Source organism: Osmerus eperlanus, chromosome 3 (genome assembly GCF_963692335.1).
Source record: "Osmerus eperlanus chromosome 3, fOsmEpe2.1, whole genome shotgun sequence".
Classification (NCBI taxonomy): domain Eukaryota; kingdom Metazoa; phylum Chordata; class Actinopteri; order Osmeriformes; family Osmeridae; genus Osmerus; species Osmerus eperlanus.
The window spans coordinates 3,940,961-3,960,929 of record NC_085020.1 but is presented as its reverse complement, the minus strand read 5'-3'; the positions used below and the strand labels follow the sequence as shown (position 1 = coordinate 3,960,929).

The 19,969-nt window shown below is 45.8% G+C and overlaps 4 protein-coding genes across 6 annotated transcripts in view; all 4 read right to left on the bottom strand.

Moving 5' to 3' along the window:
- mgat4a (alpha-1,3-mannosyl-glycoprotein 4-beta-N-acetylglucosaminyltransferase A) overlaps positions 1-3,835 on the bottom strand; it is a 22,649-nt gene extending 18,814 nt beyond the window's left edge. The window contains exons 1-2 of the mRNA XM_062456593.1: positions 3,552-3,835; positions 2,317-2,528 (exon numbers count right to left, since the gene is read on the bottom strand). Coding sequence (XP_062312577.1) covers positions 2,317-2,410 — 94 coding nt within the window. The 5' untranslated portion in view covers positions 2,411-2,528; positions 3,552-3,835. The remainder of the gene's footprint in view (positions 1-2,316; positions 2,529-3,551) is intronic.
- Positions 3,836-3,987: 152 nt separating this feature from the next.
- creg2 (cellular repressor of E1A-stimulated genes 2) lies at positions 3,988-6,103 on the bottom strand. Its single transcript, XM_062456583.1, has 4 exons — positions 5,584-6,103; positions 5,340-5,509; positions 5,134-5,247; positions 3,988-4,775 (listed from the first exon to the last, which is right to left on the bottom strand). The coding sequence occupies exons 1-4, from the start codon at positions 6,010-6,012 to the stop codon at positions 4,634-4,636; spliced, it is 855 nt and encodes a 284-aa protein (XP_062312567.1). The 5' UTR covers positions 6,013-6,103; the 3' UTR covers positions 3,988-4,633.
- Positions 6,104-7,822: 1,719 nt separating this feature from the next.
- cracdla (cracd like a) lies at positions 7,823-16,189 on the bottom strand. Of its 3 annotated transcripts, XM_062456580.1 has the most exons (11): positions 16,116-16,189; positions 14,296-14,445; positions 13,352-13,415; positions 12,943-13,096; positions 12,690-12,825; positions 12,249-12,410; positions 11,823-12,056; positions 10,116-11,619; positions 8,411-9,705; positions 8,235-8,307; positions 7,823-8,067 (listed from the first exon to the last, which is right to left on the bottom strand). In XM_062456580.1, the coding sequence occupies exons 2-11, from the start codon at positions 14,443-14,445 to the stop codon at positions 7,907-7,909; spliced, it is 3,933 nt and encodes a 1,310-aa protein (XP_062312564.1). In that variant the 5' UTR covers positions 16,116-16,189; the 3' UTR covers positions 7,823-7,906. The 3 variants fall into 3 exon arrangements, with proteins under 3 accessions (XP_062312564.1, XP_062312565.1, XP_062312566.1); XM_062456581.1 differs by lacking the exon at positions 16,116-16,189 and having other exon boundaries at positions 12,943-13,081; positions 14,296-14,566; XM_062456582.1 differs by lacking the exons at positions 14,296-14,445; positions 16,116-16,189 and having other exon boundaries at positions 13,352-13,560.
- Positions 16,190-16,470: 281 nt separating this feature from the next.
- Positions 16,471-19,957, bottom strand: mitd1 (MIT, microtubule interacting and transport, domain containing 1). Its single transcript, XM_062456577.1, has 7 exons — positions 19,516-19,957; positions 19,325-19,426; positions 18,771-18,907; positions 18,208-18,294; positions 17,671-17,783; positions 17,407-17,467; positions 16,471-17,073 (listed from the first exon to the last, which is right to left on the bottom strand). The coding sequence occupies exons 1-7, from the start codon at positions 19,658-19,660 to the stop codon at positions 16,978-16,980; spliced, it is 741 nt and encodes a 246-aa protein (XP_062312561.1). The 5' UTR covers positions 19,661-19,957; the 3' UTR covers positions 16,471-16,977.
- Between the last annotated feature and the right edge of the window lie 12 nt (positions 19,958-19,969).

Sequence of the window (19,969 nt, the reverse complement as noted above, 5' to 3'; positions counted from 1 at the left end):
AGAGAGAGAGAGAGAGAGAGAGAGAGAGAGAGAGAAGAGAGAGAGAGAGAGACAGAGAGAGAAAGCAAGAGAGACAGTGAGAGAGAGAGAGAGAGAGAGAGAGAGAGAGAGAGAGAGAGAGAGAGAGAGAGAGAGAGAGAGAGAGAGAGAGAGAGAGAGAGAGAGAGAGAGAGAGAGAGAAAGCAAGAGAGAGACAGAGAGAGAGAGACAGAGAGAGACAGAGAGGGAAAGCACGAGAGAGACAGAGAGAGAGAGAGAGAGAGAGAGAGAGAGAGAGAGAGAGAGAGAGAGAGAGACAGAGAGAGAGAGACAGAGAGAGAAAGCAAGAGAGAGACAGAGAGTGAGAGAGAGACACAGAGACAAACAGAGAGAGATAAATAGAGATAAATCCAAGACAAATATTCAAAGATAAACTTCAAACTGCTCCTGTGGCAACAGTGAAACTCCTCTGAGCACAACTTCCCTCTCAACCCTCTCCTGGCTTGCTAGGCAGAGGGGGTGTTCCGGCCTATGCCAACTGACAGACTGATAGTAGTGAAGGGTTCGCCAAGAAGAGCAGGGTGGGGACGGTGGGCGAGGCCTGCACTTTCACATCTCTGCCAAGCACGGTTTACCAGGCAGAGCACAGGCAGCAGGAAATGCACCATGCATGTGCTGTTCCCATTCACAAAAAGGGAGAGGGTATCTAGAGGGCTGAAAAACTATTTCCTTTTCTTTAATGTAATGCAGACTATTCTTTTCGCAGATGTCAGGCCCATCTGATGTTTTTTGCCAAAGCGACATACAGGGGGGGGATCCTGGGACCTCTGCAGTTAAAAGCTCTTAACATGAAGCTATATCCATTGTATATTTTCATTTTAACTTTGTATCAGTGATTCTTAATACTCAGAACCACATGATACTTGATATTCAGGAGTCACTCTTTAAACTATGTAATGTAAGTCAATAGTTATTTCCTTTCTGGAACTATTGCTTCAGTGATTTGGATGTATATTTGTCCTTTAAGACAACTTAGAATTTATATCAAATTACAACATTCACAAAGAAATAGATGGCGTCCTCTTCCTCAAAATCAACTGCTTCCTTTTCCTTACTGCTGAAAGTAGGGAAAGGAAATTACATGGACAAATTACAAAGACCAGCTAGGTCAACATTCTAGAGAGTTACCCAATAAACAACAGGGACAATGCTCTTCGACCCATCAAATTACAACGATTTAACTTCACATTCCAACCACAACTCAGTCAACAGTGTCTGTTTGTCAGCAGCGCTCCTAAACCAATCAATCAAGAGGACTTGAATATTCACTTCGTACGCATCTCTCCAGTTATGACTGACTTGTTACCACATTGATACCCATTGATACTTGTTACCCACTGAGAACACGGTCCTCCTCCTCTTGGGTTTCCGGTTAAGAGTGACTTCTCACGAGCAGATGAGAGATTTGACCCTTTGACAAGCCACAGACAATGACTGTGTTGCCTATACTCCCCAACCTATCTCTGACATAAACATTCTGTGCGGTTGTCTGCAAGGTTCCATCAGGTGTGAGACGTGGGGCAGAGTTAGTAAGAGAGGTAATGTTAACAGTCACACTTAACGTTGCTCTAATCCAGTGGGCCTATCTCCCTTGACCGACCAGGGCATGTATTGAGGGTTCCAACAGGCAGGTTTTTGTGGAGAGTAGAGTTAGTCTACCCACTGAGCTGATAAACAGTGTATTCATTATGAAGCTTCGGAATTTTTCTAACGGTTGCAATTATTTACACTGGACTAATAACAAGCCACTGCCTTTCCCGCACTGGACTCAGTTGAACCCAAGCTTAGACACACACTCAGCTCTGTGAGGAGCTCTATAGGCCATTGTACCGATGTGCCCTGGAAAACGGTTCGATTGTGCAATGTAATTTCAAGTAGTGTCTTGAAGAGAAGCTTAATTGACTTGGGACTGATTCCTTTTGTTTGAAGAGAGAAAATAATGAAGAGAGTTAGTCGTGAGCTTGACAGGGTGAAACGGTTGTAAACTGTGCAATGATCTACTTCATAATTGGCGCAGGTCCTTGTTTAGAAATGCTGTAAAGCCTTTGTGATGAGACATTGAATAGCTGTCAGCTCTCAATTTTCTGTTGGGAAACATGTTGCTGAACAACCTGGCCAAAGTCAACGTGATGTCTGTCAGGCTGGCTCAGCTAATAAGACATCCTAACGTCACGGTCAGCTGCCTGCTTACCTTACTGCACTTGCCAGCTTAGTTCTAGTAAACACATCCAGTACTGTGGATACTAACAGGGTACCAGTAGCGTGTGCATTGCTTACCTTTGCCATTCTGCCAGGCTGTGTACCACGACAGGCTGAGAAAAGACGTGAAGAAAATGATCGCAGTGGCAACCGTTCCATGTCTGAGCCTCATCTCATTTCAGCGATTCTCGCCACAACACGCGGGGACCCCGGGGCTGCCGTGCCTCTCGCGCTGCCTTCAGGGTGCTGAGCCGGGAGAAGGAGCGTGCATAGGATGGGCAACCAAAGTGCTGTGTTTGACCGGACCGGAAAAAGGAAATAACAGAAATTAAGGAGTTTGCTAAATATTTTGTAAGCTGCGATAGAAGTGTCCTGTTTTTATCCCCTTATGTCACTGTCTTGATAACCGTAACGTGTTGTTTTAGTACACCGAAAGAACGACCGTGGTTTGTCACGTCCCACTCCACCTTTTCATTCTGTTTGAGGTAGACTATCCTTCCTAGTTTTCCGAGCGTTTTACAGTCTTTCTTGATAAGAGCATGGTCGGGAAGGGATACTGACAAATCCTTGGGGTGATTTTTTGGCGTGACTCCTCCTTGCTGATTCCGTTTAATTGAGGTAGACTAGCTACTACTGTTGCTATATGCACTGGTTATTCAGAGAAAAATTACAAGAAAAAAAGTCTTCAGGGTAAAACTTGTCTTGGAGTCAGAACATTTCAGTCGTTTAACCAGTCAGTTAGTAAAATAGCATTCCAAAGGACACAATATAGATTGGTAGCTGGCATAAAATTAATCAGTGACCTGGTGTCAATGATCTATCTGATCACAATCAAGTGGCTGGTGGCTAACTACAGTACAGTACACAGTGGCAAGTCTTGGGGGTCGTTTTTGATATAGCGTACTTCTGACAGCCCCGACCAGCTGTACGGAACTTGCACTCTAGATCATATTATTCATGTAAATAATTGTATTGAGCCATGCAGGTTCCCAATTTTGTTAGAGCTTTTTTTTCTAATCTACTATAGAATCTGCCGTTTGGGATTCAACAATCACTCCCTCCGCTTGTTTAGTGTTGTAGAAAGGCAAACTATCTCAACGCAGTTAATGTGATCACCGGCATTGGAAACGTGCAGATCTAGAATTATTTGAATCCCATTTTGCTAGCTACTGTACTAGCTACCCCCAAGTAACGCTAGTACTTGGCTAGCACCTATAACGGCACAACAGGCTCTCGACATGTTTCATTTAATATCTGTCTGGTTAAACAGCTCACGTTTCGTTCAAAAACCTATCCTCTAGCGAAGTACTTACCCACTGTTGTGGCAAACTGTTAAAATGTTCTTGTTGTCGCCCACTGCTCGTGCAGTAGTTAGCTGGTCTTCAAAACATTCCCCAGACAGGGACGTGAACGAGGGTGCTGTGCTGTCGCTGTCAAACCAGTCACCGCCCATCGAAAGGAGCCATTGGTTACTGCGAACACACCGCTAACTTACGCACTGCAGAATTCAAGGGTTGCTACACGGGAAACAAGCTTCTCTCCTTCCCTGGGAATTCTAGGAGATTCTTGGCGAAACGATGCCAAAAACATACGGAGAGGTATTATTTTGGTAGAGCCACAAATGGTAGCTCTATTCAAATATGTGGCAGTTTGTCGGAAACCTAGACAACAGCGCCACCAAGCGTTGATCTGTTGACTCAAACGTGAAGTACAGTAGCGAATGAACAAAAGTCAAAACATAACAAAATGCTAGGCACATTATTTTTAATAGGGCAAATATTAACATATCGTCATTAAAACCCAAATGCATTCAGTATAAAGTAACTGATACTATTTCAACAAATTCATGTTAAATCGTTTAAGCAATTTACAAATGTTTCACTGTGATAAGTAGCTAGGCCTATCTCACTGCAAAACACATTCATTCCGATTTGTTTACACAGCTTTCAGCGGCAAGTGAGATGAGTTTGTCTTCGGCTAGTGGTACAGTAAGATGGGAAACGTCTTACCAAAGCACATATAATACTGTTACATTCACACCGATACATTCACTTTCATTTCTAAATCATTGTCTGCGGTTCACATACTCGTCTTTAGAGACACTGTCAGTGAAAACAAGTATGAGAATAAAAATATGCAAGGAAAGACCACATTCAGTTTTAGCTTACATTGTCTCATCAACCAACCCCATATCACATTACCCATGTTTTCTGTCTCTAAAATGACATTATCAGTGTCCTTTCACTCTGAGACATTCCGCATAGTTAGACTCAGAGAATCAAATGTATAGGCCTAAAGCTTATACATTTAGACTTGATGTATTTTATTAGTCTGGTCAGTGACAGCTAGAATCCTCCAATCAGAATCTGTGTTGGGCCACACTGTGGACGGGACCTCAGTATGGTGTGGCTTTAAAGTATTCCTCCAGTGGGATGAGTGACACCCCTCCTATCCAATCCTGGAGCCAGACCTGAGTGAGCTGAAGCTTCATGAAGAACCACTTGTGTCCTGGGGGCCATTTCTTCATTGCTGGGTGTCTAGAGGCAGATGAAGACAGCTGATAAAGATGCAGTGAGATCAAAACCACAACAAGCTCTAGACTTGGAGATCCAGACCTGCCTCTGCAGACCCAAACCCAGGGGGTCAAGAAGACCATAACGAGACCAAAACCAATTTTCATACAAAGACAAGAACTAGATTTAGGTCAAAGTCTGGCCATTGTTCACTATAAGGAGAAGACAAGGATTCTAAATAAATGTAATTTTACATTTATAGCATACAACTTAATTCTTACATCATCAGTATTTGTAAGAGGTATTGTTTGCTTTAAAGACAGCAAAACATTATTTAAAGTTACTTTTTAAAGAATCAGACAGCATCACACACAGCCCTTACCTAGAAAACATTGCCTCCTGTGCAAACTCCAGCTCATCTTCGCCAACATCCACCATCTTTCCTGTAAGAGTGAGTCTGGCACACCTGGGGTCTTCAGGGTCATACACCATATTCCTGGGACACGCAACTCACAATGTCAACATAGCCCACACAAACACACACACATAGCTGAAACGAATGTTGGTCAGGAATTAAGGGATCATAACCTGCAGAAGTCTCCCTCTGCCTCTGAAAAGGTGAGTGAAGCATAAGGGAAGTTCCTCAAGTCTGTCACTGTGTTGTCCATTGGAGTTACATAGAAATAGATGACCCCTGTGCTGTTGTCCATTGGCCCATCACTGACAGAGAATATGTTTCCGAAGGGAAGGCCTTTAATCTGTGCAGAAGAGGGAAGACGTTTCAAGGGACATTTTAAATATTACTGCGCAACATAGGCCTACGATCCTTTACCTTGTCCTGCGTGGATATGGTGGATAGATGTCCCCAATAGCTATTGTGGGCTATGTATCTTGCGGTCCTCGCCGTCTCCTGGTGCGGGGGAGGAGAGGGGTTACTGGCGGGTACTTTCACCTCCTCCATCCGGTAAGAAAATACCCTGGAGGCGGATGACACATGAGCTGCATCCTTGTTTTGGACAGTTTCTTTAGAGTTCTCCCCGCCGTCTCGTAACACCGACGGTGGGTATGCTTGCTTCCATAACCCCACGTTATCTACTAGCAAAGCGGGGGCGACCTCCTCTTCGGATACGGCGTCCAGTTCTCCCTCCACGACCACATCGTTGGAGGTAACAGCCCAAGACACTGAATTTCTCAGAGTGTAGTTTTCACAGAGGCACAACAACGTGGCAAATAATGCCAGACAAAAATAATGGGACGGCATCAAACTAGTGTTCTGCGTGGCTGCAGCCCCCAGACCTATGTACGACTTCTGAGTCTGTTTACACACTCACGTGTTTGAGTCACAGCTGCTGCTTTCGTAACAAGCATATAGGGTCGATGGTTATAAATTACAGCGCCACCCTCTGGGCGCCAAGAACACTATTTAGCAATTGAATAAAACTCATTGAATAATAACGGGAGATTGTGTCCAGATTAGTGTGAAGGGATGACATAACTACCCCAAACAATATTTTGAAGTTTAACTCCTTCATCAAGCAGTTACAGTGGGGTCACATATTCTGACGGCTGCTACTTGTCAGATATGACCTCTGTGGTACTGGCTTTGTGATGACTCAAAATAAGAAAACATGTGTCCAGATTAGTGTGAAGGGATGACATAACTACCCCAAACAATATTTTTTAGTTTAACTCCTTCGAATATTATTATTGAAAGTTTTAAATGTAGGCCTAGGTTTATACTACCTTCTTCTTCGCGTGTCACGTGTGTGACTGACCTTGTCCTTCTGGTATAAACTATACCTTTCCTTCACCACTTGAGTGACCAAGGCCTACCTACTCTCTGAGCATGAGGGTGAAGTGTTGAGCCCACGGAGCGCTTCTCTACCACTGAAGTTAGTCTACGAAGCTACCATGGAGCAAGGCCGAAGGCAACATAACAAAAAAAAAAACGTTTTGAAAAGAACTCGAAACTTTTTTGAGTTGTGTTTTGTTTTTTCAAAAGGTTTAAAAAATATAAGTTTTGAACAATACAATACAATTTAAACACACAATGACTAAAAGTATGGATTTACAAGAATTGAACCGAAAATCTTAATTTCAAAGTTTTTTGTTGCAAAGGGCTGCACACTGGCATAGAAAAGGGAGTCTCACTGCCAATCGTTTTGGAGCCTAGCTGGCACCACATCACATTGTTGATGAAGCGACTGTTTGGCAAATACCATCTGCAAGGGTTCCTGTTACTAAACTGGGGTTAAGCTAATGAGCATGAAATGGTCACGGCTTTACAGCATTCCATTTCAAGAGTTTAGATTCTAGATCGCTCCCCTTCTGCACAGCGCTCATGGAGGACTCTACACACAACAATATTCTTCATATGAAAGAATCCAGAGTAAAGCAGAGGCATATTTAGTTTCCAGCTTTACTGTATTGACAGCTAGCGAGCCATGAGCTCTTTTTCCAATAATTAAACGCACAAAGAATAACAACGTTGCAGTTAAAAGTCAAATAAGATCATTTATTTTTGAAGATGCTTATTGAACAATTCAGTCAACAGTCAAATTATTCAGATACTTGTTCAGCAATAATGACACAGAACACACCATTATTATCATAAGAAATTCCAGGCAAATCAGAACTTTTCCATAAATCATCAAAACCCTGTTAATCAAGTACAACATCAATTTCTATAAATATTAAATATGCATTATAATCTATGTTTTATATCTCATTATTCTTGAAAAATATAATAAGAATATTATAACAATATATTTACTTCAACATAAAACAGGCTAAATCTGAACATGGTCATAACCCTGAGAAACAGACTGATACAAAGACAGCGCTGGAGTTGGGTTTCCATTCCCCGTCCTGCACTCACACATTGCATGTCAGGAGTAAAAAATTGGACATTGTATAGCAACGGTTCAATATTATATTGCAAACCCAGACAATTAAGATCAAAGTTCCATACATTTCAGCAAACTCAATGTTTCACATGAGATAATCTCCATTGTCATAACGCCTTTGTTTCTTTACTGTTACCGCCCTCTCTCTCTCTCTCTCTCTCTCTCTCTCTCTCTCTCTCTCTCTCTCTCTCTCTCTCTCTCTCTCTCTCTCTCTCTCTCTCGTTCTCTCTCTCTCGCTCTCTCTCTCTCCTAGTCCATGGTCTTGTCACTCCAGGCCATAGACTTCCTCTTAGCCAGCTCCATCCAAGATGGCTGCCCACTATTGGAGATGTTCTGCAGGGGTGACGAGGATGACAGACACTGGTCTTCTCTGTCTGTTAGCCTCCCTGGGACTTTGGTGGGACTTGATTCTAACAAAAAAATAAAAAATTAAGACCATAACAGTGTATCTATATAAAGTTTCACTGTGCACCAGTTACACAACAATACATTGACATAAAAAAACAACACAAACCTTTGATTCCATAAACCTACAAACAACACAGACACACACTCCCATCCCTGCAAGTCTACACACCTGTACTTGTCTCGGGCCCAGATACAGTCTTGGATATGGCGGTAGATTCCAGGGCTGTCCTCCTAAGCTCCACCTGCAGGGAGAGGAGTGGAAGAAGTCAGTGACTGGGCTGGAACCACCAAGGGTCACTGGTGGTTTTTACTGTGATGGAGGTGTGAAAGGGAAGGTTGAGGTACCTTAGCCCCAGCAGAAGGGGTTGAGTCAGAGATTTTCTCTTGAAAGGCAGCAGTTCTTTGTCCTAACGTTCCTGTTCTGACTGCACGCTTTTCTGACTCTGTTGTCCCATCTCCTCTCCTCTGGAGGCTTCCCCGTGTCTCACCCCTCCCCAAAACTGGGGCTGAGGCTGGGGATGGGACTGAAGCTGGGGCTTGGGCTGGGGCTGAGGCTGGAACTAAGGTTGGAACTGGGGCTGAGACTGGGGTTGGGTCTGGGGGTGGGGCTGTAGTTGAGACCTGTGCTGGGATTGTGGCCCTGGGCTGGGGGCTGGAGTGAAGACCTCGGGAGCTCCAGGGGGGTTGGCTGGGGGAGGATTTGGGGCTGGAGGAGAGGGGAGACCATGGGGTAGCCTGGGAGGTGTTCTCTCCCCGTGCCTGTGGGAGAGAGCGCAGGAAGGGCTGGGTGGTCCGTAGACTGGGCTGTTGGGGGGTTTGAGAAACACGTGGAGAGAACTGGGCTACCGTTTGAGGTATGGTTGGTTGTGCAGTTTGTTTTGCAGTTTGGGTCATGCTCTCTGGCTGTGGTAGTTTGGCAGTGTGTACCTGTTTTGTGGTTTGTGTTGCTGCCTTTGGCTGTCCTGGTGTCTGGGTCTGTGGTTGGATTATACTAGGGGTTTGCGGTAGCTTGGCAGTCTGTTGTTGACTTGTGGGCTGTGATTCGGCTGCTGTTCTGATCTCTGCTGGCAGCTGTTTGGTGGTGGGAGGTTGTGATGCATTCCCTGTCTGTGGTGTGACTGTCTGTGCTTGTGGTTGCGTCACCTTCTGTGTCTGGGATTGTGTCAAGGCCTGTGTCTTGGCTTGACTAAATACCTGTGTCTGGCGTTGTATCTGTGGCTGTGGCTGAGCCTGAGCCTGGGTCGTGGCCTGGGTCTGGGTCTGGGCTTGGGTCTGGGTCTGTGTCTGGGCCTGGGTCTGGGCTTGGGTCTGGGCCTGGGTCTGGGCTTGGGTCTGGGCCTGGGTCTGGGCCTGGGTCTTGGCCTGTGGTTGTGGAGCGGCCTGCTGCATGCCAGGGAACTCTCTGGGCAGCCTGCTAGTAAAGAGCTGCTGAAGATTCCTGGTTTTCTCCATGGCAAAGCTCATCCAGGACACCTCGGGGGCGGATGCCTGGGGATCAGGGTGGGGGGTGGCTGGGGAGGCCTGGGCCTCCTTGGGGCCAGAGGCCTGGCTCGAAGCCTCTGCTGGGGGACTTGCAGCCGAAGACACGATATGAACATCTTTGAGAGACGGAGGAGGAGGATTAACTGTAGCTCCAGGATCTAAAAGAGGAGACAGGTAAACAGAATTTAGCCCTGTTATATACATTTCATGGTAGGTGGTATGTGGACATGGTTGTAAACAAACACTGGAATCTTTAAAAGTTGTTATCTTTCACAGTTTCATGGTTGTTCACAGTCTATATCCTTTCTCAGGGACCATCCCTGATAAAAGTGAGATTACAGAGCCATGTACAAATGTATGGTACAAGGTCCAACCCTGACCTAAATTAAAGCAGGACTCACAGTTCTTTGAACTCACATTTCATATGTTTAAAGCCAGACCACTTTGTGTTCGGTTAGTAAAAAAGCCTCGATGAGATCAGCTTGGAAACACGATTGATAAACCAACGTGGATCCAGGAGAAACTAGGAGTCTCACAGCTATGTGTGTGTGTACCAGAGAGCACATACCTGCTTGTCTAAAAGACCCCGTCCGGGCATTGAGTGTGGCTGCATCCGTTTTGGAAGTGTTGGTAAGGGGCTTCTTGGAGGAGTGGTTCTCCTGGTCACTTGTCTTGTCTGCCACCAGGGACTTGGAGCCGGGGTTAGAGGGGGCAAGAGGTGGGGTCGTCCCACCCCCCTCAACACTGTTCCACCTGACCTTGGATTCGGATACCTCGGCAGCTCTTGCGTCTAACCGGCACTTGAGAGACAGGGAGGTGCAGCGAAGTTTGATGCCAAACGCTGCTTTTGCCTCTTCCTCTTTTCCCACCTCCTCTTCCTTAGCTTCCATTGCCTCTTCCACACCCTCGTGGCTCTCCACCTCCTCCCCCTCCATCACCCCGGTATCCATGGCAGCGACCGGAGGCGACGGCGATTCGGATTGGTCCTTTCTAAGAATCTCCCTTCTGTCGCATGACGTGACAGGGTTTTGAGGAGGGACGCCAGGTTTGGGATCCCCCTGTTTAGCTGTTCCCACTGTGGCTTTGTCCCCTCTTTCAGGTAGAGGATCAGGAGGCTGTTCTCTCAGTTTGAGTCCTTCCTGCTTGCTGGCTCGCTGCTCCTGCCCACTCATGTTTGAGGGGTTCACTCTCATTTCTGCTCCCCGCTCCCGGTCCTCCTTCCTCAGCCCCGTCCCAGCTGGCTCCATCAGCCCCAATAAACTGCCAGTCCTGGGCCTCTCTTGTTCCACCCTGGAGGAGTTGATGGAGAACTTGAAGGGCCCGGAGCCAGTGCCTGGCCCAGAAGCGACTTTCCTCAACCCTCCAGTCGACCCTGCCTCTGGCTGCCCCAGATCCTCCTGGCTGATGGAGACCAGAGAGGCGCTATTACTAGCCTCTCCTGGGCTAGCCACTTCCTGTGAGCCTCTTCTCAGAGAGGTCTTGAGAGCCTCCACAGCCGAGAGGCTGGCAAAGGGCCTGTCAGACCCTGTCAGGTTCTTTGGGTTGATGGGACTCTCAGAGCTCTCAAGGTCCCTCCTGGCTGGAGATGGAGCAGGGGTCTTGAGCTCCCCTGAGTTAGCTGCCAAGGCCTGACTAGATGGCGTGGTTCCAGTCCCTTCTTTCCTCTCTCGAAGTTCTGGCTTAGACTGAGCGAATAAGGGCTGAGGCTGTTTGCCTGCCATTGGCTCCACAGGTTTCTGAGGTGGCTGGGGGGTCACAGGACCAGGAGAGGAGACCCCAGAGAGGGTGTGCTTCTGTGGGGAGCCCCGGTGGGAGAGATGCAGGGTGGGGCTGGAGGACCTTGGGACCTCCAGAGGTGCAGATCGAAGGGGGGTAAACTCCGGAGTCTTTAGAGGTGATCCTGGGGGGGCTGTGGAGGTCGTCAACCCTGTACCCCCGGCCCCAAAGACTTGGGTAGAGAAGGATCGCAAACGAGCCATCTCCTTGGCAACAGCTAGCCCTTCCTCTTCCTCTTTTTCAGACAAGGGGCGTTCAAAAGTGTTAAAACTCTCAGACCGTGGTCTGGGCTCATTCTGGAAAAAAAGAAAAGAGAGAAGAAGAAAAAAATACCACTTAAATTAGTCTTTGGATTACATAAAGGTACCTATTACAAATTATGTTACAAAAAAGTACTGTGTGTGCTTATCCACATATGTGGACATGTGGTTGCGAATGTGTGATTGTGCAGTGACAACCAGGGAGTGCTCTGGTCTGTAATGGCCCAGTCGTCCCTCACCGTGGTCAGCCTCCTGGTCTTGGCACTGGCCCTCTGGTTCCTGGGTTTGATGGCCATCCGATGGCGTGCAGCAGAGTTATCCAAGCAGGGGGTGAACTGAGCTGGGCTGCTGAAGTCCACTGTGGAGGGCTCAGTAACGGGGGAGACCACGGACTGGGGGGCAGAATGGAGGGGCATGGAACGTGGGGGTCTGGCTATGGGGGAGAGAGGGCGTGATGATGACTGGGAAAAGGCCTGAAAGAAACATGAAGAAACTGATGAGAATTTGCATGCTTGATGTCTCACGCACAATCTGAACTGGAACAGTGTTACCTGCTCTTTCTTCCAACTAGGCTTGGCTGAACTTTGTGGTGCTGGAATAATAGACAATACTAGGCAGCTAGGCTAGGCTAAGCTAGGCTAGAGGGTACTGTATTTCAGGCTGACCTTGTATGAGCCCCCCCGGGGTGCTGCGTCGCCCTGGCAGGTCTCAGAGGGGCTGTGGGGAAGGCCGTCATCTTCTGAGCTTCCCCCCAGATCCTCCTGACGCTTAATTGGCACAACCAGAGGGGGCGGGCCCAGTCGCATGTTCTGCAGCTGGAGTTTCTCCTGTCCAATTAGAAACAAAGACGGTGCCAAATTAGGACGGATATGAATACATGTGTGATATAAAGAAATACGACACATAAAAGTATTATTTGTTCAGTCCTTTCACTCCACCTCTAGTCTATTTCGCTATTACACCGAATCCAAGGTGGATAGAGTTACAACATTTACACAGACATGTAGGATTTATTTGAGTACTTATAGTTTCATAGTATGGTAGAAGGAAGTAAAGACGATATGATTGGTTCTGAATTCAAGGTTCTTGGTGGAACCTGAGCATACCTGCAGAGCTTTGATGCTGCTGTGAACGTTCTCCTGGGAGAGAACCCTGGGGGGTTCTGGTCCTGGAGAACCCTGGTCTGCCACGAAGATGCTTTCATGCGACAGCGCGCGGGATCCCAGAGTCCCCTGGGTAGACCTGAGGGTGGAAGGAAAACGAGAAGGAAGAAGAAAATGTTAGAGGAAGGAAGGAAAAAGAGGATGTTTATATTTTCATTCAGAGATTCGACACAGACAGGGTTTCAGACAGACTTACACCAGATCCTCTTCAGACCCCAGCCCGTCTCCCTCCATGTTGCTGACTGACTGGCTCAGCTTCTTCTCTCCTTCTCCTTCCTTTCTCTTTTTCCCAAACAGACGAGACTTGAGACTCTTCATCTTTGACTTCCTCTTCCCTGTCGCAGAGACAACTGGGTCAGAGCAGGTCACATGAAACGGTCTGTCATTCATAAAGATGTCAGTCACAGAGGCAGGCATCAACGTCATGTTTGCACTGTCAATGACGCATTCACTTCAGCATAGTATAACATTACTAACATTAATACTACTTAAATTAATACTAATACTAGTAAAGGTAAGACAGAAGTAAATGCTATGATACTATAATAGAAGATACGACTATGAGTACTAAGCAATAAGTATGGACTTGTTCCAGAGAATCTCACCTGCAAGCTCTTCAGAGTTGTCCTCTGTGTCTCCCATTACAGACTCCATTGTTTCTATTATACACTGCAGAGATAAGATACCCAAAAGGAATGAGAAAGAAGGTCAGAAAGAAAAACGGAGAACAAGCTTGACATCCGCCTTTAGATTTCAGAATGGAGACTCTCGTAACAGTTTAGCTTTGGCAAACTTCAGAGCTGCAAGACATGACACTCAACCGCTCCACTTGAGTTCAAAGGTTTATTAATGTTATCATGTATGGGCTGAGGCTAAGTACACCTTTGCCTTTCCCTTCTCTAGTCAGTGTAGTGAAGACACCTGGCCTGGTGGTGTCTTGGTGCTGATAGGTAACCAAGGATAACACACACACACACTGTTCTAACAGAGCTGAGAGAAGCATGCAAAGTCCAGGCCACTCCTCCCCAAGCTGTCTCATTCCGTCCTTTTTTTCCAATTGAAATGTCATTGTGTTGACTGAGAGAGATTGCATGATAGCAGACTGCCCTATTTAAATCTTGTGTGTTTCTCCGCAAAAGAATCTGCTACATGAACTCATCATGTTACTGGAAAACTAATCTTTAGATGGAGCTAGCTAGCATGAAGTTCAGGGAGAAACATTTACAGTTCCTTAGGTTACAGACCTATAACAACTCAAACGACAGCCCCAACAGAAACAGCAGATTATCCCCTGGATTATTGACATTGCATAGAGATCCATGTAAGATTTCACAGCGCCATAATCCGCAACAACAGATTAAAACTTCCAATGTCTAAGCACCACTGAATCTATTTGACGTTTGATGAAAAAAAGAAGAAAACACCCCCACAAATTGTGCTATATACAAACTAAAATTATACATGGAATACATACATACATATTATCTCTCTCTCACACACACGCTTCGTGGTAAAATAAGATTTCCTGTCTGGGAATATGTTCACTTACCAGGTGCCTACAAGTAGCTCTCTCCTCCTCTTCCCTCTCTCTCTCCTCCTCCTCCCTCTCTCCTCTCCTCCGCTGCCTCGCTGTGCCGTGTCCCCTGTTCACCAAGGCTCGGTCCTGTCTAAACCCCCAGGCTTCTGTCCTCCGACACATCTGCAGATTCACAGAGGGAGAGATGGGGAAAGAGAGCGGATGAATGGATAGAAGGACAAAGTGAGAGAGGAGAGCGGGGGAAAGAAGGTCACTACATGCCGGGGAAAGAACAGAGAAAAAAGAGAGTAGAACAAGGAGAGAGAGAGAAGTACCAACACAGTGAGTGTGGAGTGTGGGGGAGGGGAGAGAGAGAGAGAGAGAGAGAGAGAGAGAGAGAGAGAGAGAGAGAGAGAGAGAGAGAGAGAGAGAGAGAGAGCAGACACAGACTCTATTACATTAGTAGCACACTGTGGCTCGCTGCACTAAGCTCCTTATGAAACGCTAACCTGATTTTTAGGCCCAGAAATGAGAGGGGGGGGAAATAGGCATGCACAAATAAGGATAACGTTGGGGAAGGCTCTATGCATTGCATTCCCGTAAATATTAGATTCTTACTAAGTTTTAAGGTCATTTCACATGCCAACCCTCAACAATAGGTCTATAGTACACTTTTACAAGTGTACCTGGTCACATGAACTCTGATGGGATGCGTGTGGTTTATGGCGATATCTGTAACTGCCGATTCAAGCTGCACGACCGTACTCTGTATTTGCATGTCGATGTGTCATTGACTCGTACAGGTTTTGCATTGATGATCTCCCAGGGCCGCATTTTGGTCGAAACATTATGGAGACATATTTGTAGTGTTGTCTGTCTCCAGGGCCAGTCACTCTTTCCTCTGTGCCACACCCATCTGTCTCCATCTCTGAACAGTTTGCTTAACAGATTTGTCCCAGAAATACTCTGTGACTCTGGGCTCAACTATAAATCCCTGTCTCTTCTATCAACGGGATTCAAACTCAGCTGTGGAATCTGGATCACTGCCAAAACGTGATATCCACACTCAGCAGCCTATAGCGAAGTGTTAACATACTAGTTAATTTAATACTCCCTACTACACTGTGTGATCTTTGTCTGGCTTCTATATGGTAATAGTCTTCACCATGGTGGTACCCATGTAGACTATGTAATTTGATATTTAATGTGATAGATTTTGCATCCATAAAATGCTTCCTTTCCTATAAATCCTTCAATTGGATGCCATGGGGAACCTACATCAAGCAGAATGTCTATGGCCTGTTTTCCAACAGCATTAACTGACAGTATTAACTCTATTTATTTACTTTATGAACGTACATAAATGTTATCAAATTAAATAAATAATTGACATTGATTCTGGTGTTTCCCTTTGGATTTTGAAATGCATTAGTTATTTTTAATTCGTCCTCTAAAAGCCTTCACTGTGCACATCAGGTCGAATAGATTAAGGTCGTATAGATGCAATCAAAACCGATCTGCGCACGGTTCGTTACGTTTCACAGAAAAACATTTCCAAATGAAGAGAAATAGATTGCGCGACTGCACCACACAGGCGCAGATGTTGTGCGCGCACAAGTTATCAATAGATTGGTCTGCAGATGAATGAGGCCAACTTTAAATTCGAATCTAAATTTAGATACGGGCGACAGAGCCTGTTTACCTTGACATATGTGTGCCACATCTGTCCACTAAACTCATATTAGACTGCGGATATTCAGTACAACCCTAACCCTACATCATCGTGTGACATGTTTTTCAAGTAACCTACATAAAATATGCATCAATCATATCAAGTTGCATTGACTACTCACGTAAGGAGAATCCGAGGAGTACCTGAAAAGGTTGAGGTAATGTGTGAATCTCTGGTATACAAACTACGTAACTGTCGGTGGGAATGTGCGCGCGACCCCCTACTTCCTCAATCCCGTGCTTGCTGGGCAGATGGACCTCCAAGCGGTCAACCTACACAATTAAAACGTAACACACAATGTATCTTCATCAAGATCGTCAGTAAAATCTGTATCGTTTCTGAAACGCTATTCTCGTTATCTATACGTTTTATTCGGTACGTTTGAGGGATGTATTCATCTCCAAGTGTACACATATCGACGTCCACTAGATGGAGTTGTAGTTTATGAAGAAATGTTCCTGGTCGTTTTTGTTCAGGATTTATTTCTTTAATATAAACTGTTGTTTGTCTCAATATAGTTTATTCTTGTAAACGTTTATTATAAAATACATGTACAAAACGATTTGATTTTCTATTCTATGAATTCAAGCATAGTTTGTTTAAACCATACAACCCTCTGGTCCAAAAAGTATCCCTTAAAATGCATCATGAAGTCAAGTCACAGACCCACACCCCATTAAAACATACATACACACAAACAAGATAATGACCCGCTATTAATGACCAAGACTTTAAAAAAAAAAATCACCCCGAAAAATTGCAAGTGCTGTATGACCATTTAGAACAGGATTATGAAGATAACTGTCAAGGTGTTGCTGCGCTTCTTGAGATATAAGTTGATAGACACATAATAAGGCACATTTGAGGCTAATTATATATTACTATAAATGAAAGCAATGCAGAGGCAATGGAGGGATGTGGAGAAATTGGGCCTACAATGGATTACGCAAAAACAGAGAGTTAGGATTCCACCTCTCTGGATCTCATAGAGTCTTGGTGTGCTTGGTGTGAAAGATGTCCACTGAGGTCTCCTGACACTCTCTCAAGTCGTAGTCACAGTAACCGATAGAGAAACGTCCCTGAAGAGACATACACAATAGGACCACACAAAACAACAAGAGCTTAGTGTGTGCATGAACGTGTGTGCATGAGTGTGTGTTTGTATGTGTGTCAGACTGAAAGATATTTACATTTAGTCATTTAGCAGACGCTCTTATCCAGAGCGACTTACAGCAAGTACAGGGACATTCCCCCGAGGCAAGTAGGGTGAAGTGCCTTGCCCAAGGACACAACGTCAGTTGGCATGACCGGGAATCGAACTGGCAACCTTCGGATTACTAGTCCGACTCCCTCACCGCTCAGCCACCTGACTCCCTGTTATATATTAGTTATGGTTGAGCTTGTCATCTTACTTTGGGTTTCTTGAAGTAATCCAGTCCTCTTCCTATCTTGATAATCCAACCGTTGTCAAACCTAGGACGATTTTAACGTTGTTTAATGTTGCAAACCATCCTTGTACCGGGCACACCCAACTAAAACTCACTACACCAACATCTCTGTCACTGAATATAGTAATATGGCTGAACCCCTAGGTTGACTGAACCCAAGTATCTTGATTAAATACATTTGGTGTATAGATAGACACTATTTTACTCATCTCTGTGGTTTGACTGTACCTGATCTCCCTGTCGTGTATGGAGGAAGAGTACTTGAGCTCCAGACACACCCCATGAGCCTGCAGACTCTGTCTCAGCTCCACCAGAGCTCCTGCCTGCTGGGAGGAACTGTCCTGGAGGACAGGAGACAAGGACCAGTCACACAACCAAGGGGGGTCAGGTGGCTGAGCGGTTAGGGAATCAGGCTAGTAATCTGAAGGTTGCCAGTTCGATTCCCGGCCGTGCAAAATGACTTTGTGTCCTTGGGCAAGGCACTTCACCCTACTTTCCTCGGGGGAATGTCCCTGTACTTACTATAAGTCGCTCAGGATAAGAGCCTCTGCTAAATGACTAAATGTAAATGTAACCACATACAGACACTAAAACAGCCGGACGTCATCACAGACAGAGCGTGACGGACCATAAGCTGGAGGATGAAAGGACAGCTAGTGTTTACTTCAGGGACCTAGCAAGGTGAAAACGACTGTGTTTCGTTAAAAACGTTGGGATGGTGATTCATCTGTGTCTGGGGAAGTGGAGACCTAGGAGGTGTCCTACCTCTTCCTGTGAAGTCAGGAGGTGGATGTTCTTCACTCCACAGGAAGCCTTCAGCAGCATCTCACAGAAACGCAGGAAGTTGTACAACTGGAGGAAATCAAATGAGAGTAATGATAAGCAGCCCCAACATTTTGATATACATGCCTGTAAAGCCAGCTCATTATAGACACCCAGATCTGAATGGACCTACACAACAGACATTGTGGATTGCCTGGTGACTGGTTTGGTGTAGGGCTCTTAGGAGCTGTATATGTCCTGGTGGATGTGTGTGGTGATGTATGCTGGCAGATCTACGTCACCTGGTGGATGTGTGTGGTGATGTATGCTGGCAGATCTACGTCACCTAGTGGATGTGTGTGGTGATGTATGCTGGCAGATCTACGTCACCTGGTGGATGTGTGTGGTGATGTATGCTGGCAGATCTACGTCACCTGGTGGATGTGTGTGGTGATGTATGCTGGCAGATCTACGTCACCTGGTGGATGTGTGTGGTGATGTATGCTGGCAGATCTACGTCACCTGGTGGATGTGTGTGGTGGTGTATGCTGGCAGATCTACGTCACCTGGTGGATGTGCCGTATGTAAGGGTCCTCCACCCAGACCTCAGTGAGACCATCACTGATGTAAGGCTTGAACAGAACCTCATAGCTGTAGCCTGTGGAGTTTTCTGCTATCCTGATCTGCTCGTGGTATTTCCCCTCTGCAGAGAGAGAGAGAGAGAGAGAGAGAGAGAGAGAGAGAGAGAGGCATACAGTGACAGACAGACAGACAGAGAGAGAGAGAGAGAGAGAGAGAGAGAGAGAGAGAGAGAGAGAGAGAGAGAGAGAGAGAGAGAGAGAGAAAGAGAGAGGCAGACAGACAGACGGACGGACGGACGGACGGACGGACGGACAGACAGACAGACAGACAGACAGACAGACAGACAGACAGACAGACAGAGAGAGAGAGAGAGAGAGAGAGAGAGAGAGAGAGAGAGAGAGAGAGAGAGAGAGAGAGAGAGACAGACAGACAGAGAGAGAATGTGTCAACATTATCTCTTAAAGTACCATCACAGCTCATTTATTAGACATGCCCATTCCTGATAATAGACTGTACTTTTAATTTGAGGATTGCTCACCTTCTTTTAGCTGGTTCACATGGACCTTGATCTGCTCTGCTCTGTCCATATAGCCCTTGATCTTGTCTCTGTAGTGGAGCTTCTTGGAGTCATCTTTAAGAGCTGTTTACAGATGTAGATGATTATTCAACCCCTATACCTCGCTTAGTCTCTTTCTCCCAAGTGTGTACATGTGTATAGGACTACCCTACCTTTTAGAACGTCTATCAGAAGCTGGATCCCCTCTTGGTAACATACCAGGGACTCCTGGAAGCGCGAGCCATGATCCAGTTCAACCGCCCGCTTCAGGACGGAGATAGCCGAGGTCTCCATTCCGGTAACGTGATTTTGGGTCATGATACAAGAGTTGAATTGTCAACACTCAGTCAAGTTGAGAACAAATAGGTTCTAAAAATCCTCTTCTATTTGCTTAGACAAAACGCACACACACCAGTCACACTTCATGTGTAAAATTTAAAGTATGTGCTTTCAGATTTTCTCTTTGGCAGAATCATCTAAAAATCTGCGATACACATACCAGAGCTCCAAGGTACCGCACAATAATAACTCCCCGAGGAAACGACCTGCGCAAGCAGAACGACTGGATGTGGTTGTTTGACGATTTAGGCAAATCTAATCAAACCTATATACATTTTATAAACTTTG

Bases quoted from the DNA above. Each gene is read 5' to 3' on its own strand.
- mitd1 (XM_062456577.1), bottom strand. From the start codon at position 19,660: ATGACCCAAAATCACGTTACCGGAATGGAGACCTCGGCTATCTCCGTC. The intron at 17,468-17,670 runs GTACAGTCAAAC...AAATCGTCCTAG, and splicing joins ATACACGACAGGGAGATCAG to GTTTGACAACGGTTGGATTA. The intron at 17,074-17,406 runs GTAAGATGACAA...ATGTCTCTTCAG, and splicing joins ATTACTTCAAGAAACCCAAA to GGACGTTTCTCTATCGGTTA.
- creg2 (XM_062456583.1), bottom strand. From the start codon at position 6,012: ATGCCGTCCCATTATTTTTGTCTGGCATTATTTGCCACGTTGTTGTGC. The intron at 5,510-5,583 runs GTAAAGGATCGT...TCTTCTGCACAG, and splicing joins CCATATCCACGCAGGACAAG to ATTAAAGGCCTTCCCTTCGG. The intron at 4,776-5,133 runs GTAAGGGCTGTG...ATCTGCCTCTAG, and splicing joins CAGGAGGCAATGTTTTCTAG to ACACCCAGCAATGAAGAAAT.
- cracdla (XM_062456580.1), bottom strand. From the start codon at position 14,445: ATGTGTCGGAGGACAGAAGCCTGGGGGTTTAGACAGGACCGAGCCTTG. The intron at 12,826-12,942 runs GTAAGTCTGTCT...TTCCACCCTCAG, and splicing joins GGGTCTGAAGAGGATCTGGT to GTCTACCCAGGGGACTCTGG. The intron at 8,308-8,410 runs GTACCTCAACCT...CTCTCCCTGCAG, and splicing joins CCCCTTCTGCTGGGGCTAAG to GTGGAGCTTAGGAGGACAGC.